General features: G+C 44.8%; 1 protein-coding gene across 1 annotated transcript; it reads right to left on the reverse strand.

Annotated features, from left to right (window-relative positions):
• Window positions 1-241: 241 nt before the first annotated feature.
• On the reverse strand, window positions 242-2814 carry LOC113165423 (pollen-specific leucine-rich repeat extensin-like protein 1). Its single transcript, XM_026364864.1, has 4 exons — window positions 2603-2814; window positions 2419-2471; window positions 402-2069; window positions 242-308 (listed from the first exon to the last, which is right to left on the reverse strand). Exons 1-3 carry the CDS (start codon window positions 2626-2628, stop codon window positions 820-822), a joined length of 1329 nt encoding a protein of 442 aa, XP_026220649.1. The 5' UTR covers window positions 2629-2814; the 3' UTR covers window positions 242-308; window positions 402-819.
• Window positions 2815-3129: the final 315 nt, after the last annotated feature.

The following is a 3129-nucleotide window of genomic DNA, read 5'->3' on the forward strand; positions in this document are numbered from 1 at the left end:
TTTGTACACATTAAACTAAGATAATATGTTAATACGTGAGCAGCACGAGAGTTGGTAGGTGGGCTTTTTAACTTTTTAACAAAGTCAGGCTAGCTGCACTCACCCACTGCCTATTGTCCCCCCATCTTAACATTTAGTATATAGACATGAGCAGCATCAAATGTTATGCAACTCTTAAAATAAAGAGCAATTATATTGACAGGATTAGAGCAGCAACTGAAACCAGTCAAAGTAGATGGATGGAGCATGAACAGTTTTAATGGACATGTTAGTTGCAGAATCTGACTCACTGCTACAGATCAGACACCCTGTTGAAGGAAAAAAGAAAAAAGTTCAATTGGGCACAATAAGAATAACTCAAACTAGCATTAAAAACAGTGAAGATGGATTCAGTTACTCACCAGTGCACCCTTTTCCCTGTGGGTGGTCTTCTTTACCCTGTGCACTCTGAAAGGAAAATTGGTTGTCTGGGACCAGAGAAAGGAAAGTAAGTTGCCAGGGCTATTGAACAGATCAATACTCCCACTTGGACGCAGTCTTGGTAAGAATAGAAATACTGAAATGGTTGCTCATTTTTCCCTTTGTAGCGTGATGGTCTGATAAGCTAATTGAATCATTTGATACAGAGATGGCAGTGGCCCATGCTAGCAGAGCAGTCTTTATAGCTTATAGTAGGATACAAGTGTATGCATTTGACAGGTTTTGGCCAAGCTTGCTTTCAAGAGTGAATCTGGCTTGAAATTCTGCCTAGACAATTCAGTGAGCTGTTGAAGCCAATAGTAAATAGTTGTCTCCTGTTCATGACCTCGCCATTATGTCTCATGCATCAATAAGAAGCTTTGAGTAAACGACTGGTCTAGCCACTCGTTGTCTTTCAGTGTGAAAGGGAGGCCTGGGAAAGACAACGCTTCCACTCCGACCTATGCTGTGCCGAAATGGATAAGAGGGAGGGGGATCCCTTTGCTGCATCTGCACCACATTGCCCATTGCATAATTAGCAGTGGAGAAAACATTATGGCCATGACGTTCAAATGGCGACTGAAAACCAGTGGAAGGTGGAGGGTGTACTGGACTCTGAAAGGGTGCGGGATCTACAATTCGCAAGTCACCATACGTTGGTCTGAACTGTGGATGCCAGGTTTGAGGTTCACCATAGTAGTTGCTCGGTTGGATGTGTCCAAAACCGGGGTAACTTTCATATTTTGATGGGAACAAAGAAACATGGACATGATCTGGTCCGCTTTGAGGTCTCCAGTAGTCATAAAGTGTAGGACGCATGTGAGCAGTGTAGTATCCACTGAGAACAGTGTCAGGTTGTTGATAGTATGACATTGGCAGGAGTGGAGCTGGATGCGTTAGACCCGACTCTGGCAATATGTCATGTTCAGTGGGGAATGAAGGCTTGTTAGGTTGCTCAGATGAAACCACGTCACTGTCAGTAGGCTGGGTGTCAACTGGCTCAGGAATCTGCTCTTCTGCCTCTTGCTGTCCATTTTCATCATCCGCCTCTGGTCCAGAAGAGTCATCACTGCTGGACGGCTTTGGAGTTGGAATAGGAAGAGTTAAGCTTAAGTGAAAGCCTGGCTTGGAATCTGTATGGGGATGTTTTCCACCGTGGATCTGGATGCTGCTTGGCTTAGGTACCTCTGAACTGAAATCCAATTCAACATTACCACCACTGTGTGGGTGTGAGTGTTCAGTGGTTGAACTATGTTCTTCCCTCTGGCCCTGAGCGTTGCCAAAAGGAAGATTCAATCCGAAGGTAAAGCCCCTGGGCCTGGGTGGTGGTTGCGGCTGGGGAGGGCTAATTTCCTCTGGCCATTGGGGGCCACCAGCAGACTGTGGCCAAGCTTGATAAGACACACTATGTTGGTATTGTGGCTGTTCATGGCTACTACTTCCCTGAGGGCTTTGCCAATTGTCAGCATCATCCTGATCTTTAGACTGCAGCTCTCCGTGGGACTGCCTCAGTTTCCGAATGTACTGCAGCGGGCGGCGATTCCCAGGACCATACATGTGTTGGCTCTCTCCTACATCCTGCCATGCTTCAGTACGCACAGATCTTCTGGCTGGGAGAAAAGACAGTTCTTTCAGCAGTTAAACAAAGTTGTTTTGTTGTTTAAGACTGAACATACAAATTTACGATTTGCCATGTCACCTTAGAAATATTTAAAAGTTTAATAAATGCATAAGAAGCCAGTTGCTGTTAAGATGTAAATATGAACAGTTTACTCTGAGCAGTCAATCTGCCGATGCTACTGCTGTTTTTTAAAAGCTAGATTTAACTAGATAAAAAGGTAGTAACATTTGCAGTACATCAGTGACATTTACTGTGGTGCATAAAAACCATTTAACATGGAGCATTACTCAAGGCTATTTGGACATAGGCCAACTCAAACATAACAGGCTCATGCTCACCTCTTGGAAACGTTGTAGCGAGGTCCAGCACACTCAAGCACACTAGCCATATACTGTGAAGCAATTACATATAAGCCATTTAACATTGTACAATTGGACGTGGCCACATCAATATTTACATGAAAAAACTGCTGACACCTCCTAGGAGCAATTTGGGAGTCAGTTTAAATTTTGAATATGTTACCTTGCAAGTTGAAACCCAGCAACCATAATTGTTGCAGCTGCACTCACAGTCTATGCTGGAACTGGAGCTACTTGGGCTGAGCTGGACTTGTGCATGCAGAGCTGCCCTGTCAGGTCTGGATCCAGGGGGGGGGGAAAGCAGATCTTGCTCAGAAGCAGAAAGAGAGTGGAGTGTGCAGGGTGTGCTGTGGTACACCTTCAAAATGTTTCAGTGGTCCCAGGTGTTCTCAATCGTGCATTTTTAATCAGGTGTTAAGCTGAGACAGCTAAGAGGGGGGAAAGCATACACACACACACACACACACACACACACACACACACACACACACACACACACAGGTGTGATCACTTGATGTGATTGCTCTGGTTGACACTGCTTATCTTTTCCCTGGAGATGTTATGATCGGTGCTCGTAAATGTCAGTCTCTTTCCAGGAATCTATTGTCTTGTTAACGTGCTGCGTTTCTCTGGTCAGCTGACACATTGCAAACCAGGATTCCTTTGATGTCGTTGAATTTGTGGTGGGAC

The sequence above is a fragment of the Anabas testudineus genome, chromosome 6 (genome assembly GCF_900324465.2).
Source record: "Anabas testudineus chromosome 6, fAnaTes1.2, whole genome shotgun sequence".
Taxonomy (NCBI): domain Eukaryota; kingdom Metazoa; phylum Chordata; class Actinopteri; order Anabantiformes; family Anabantidae; genus Anabas; species Anabas testudineus.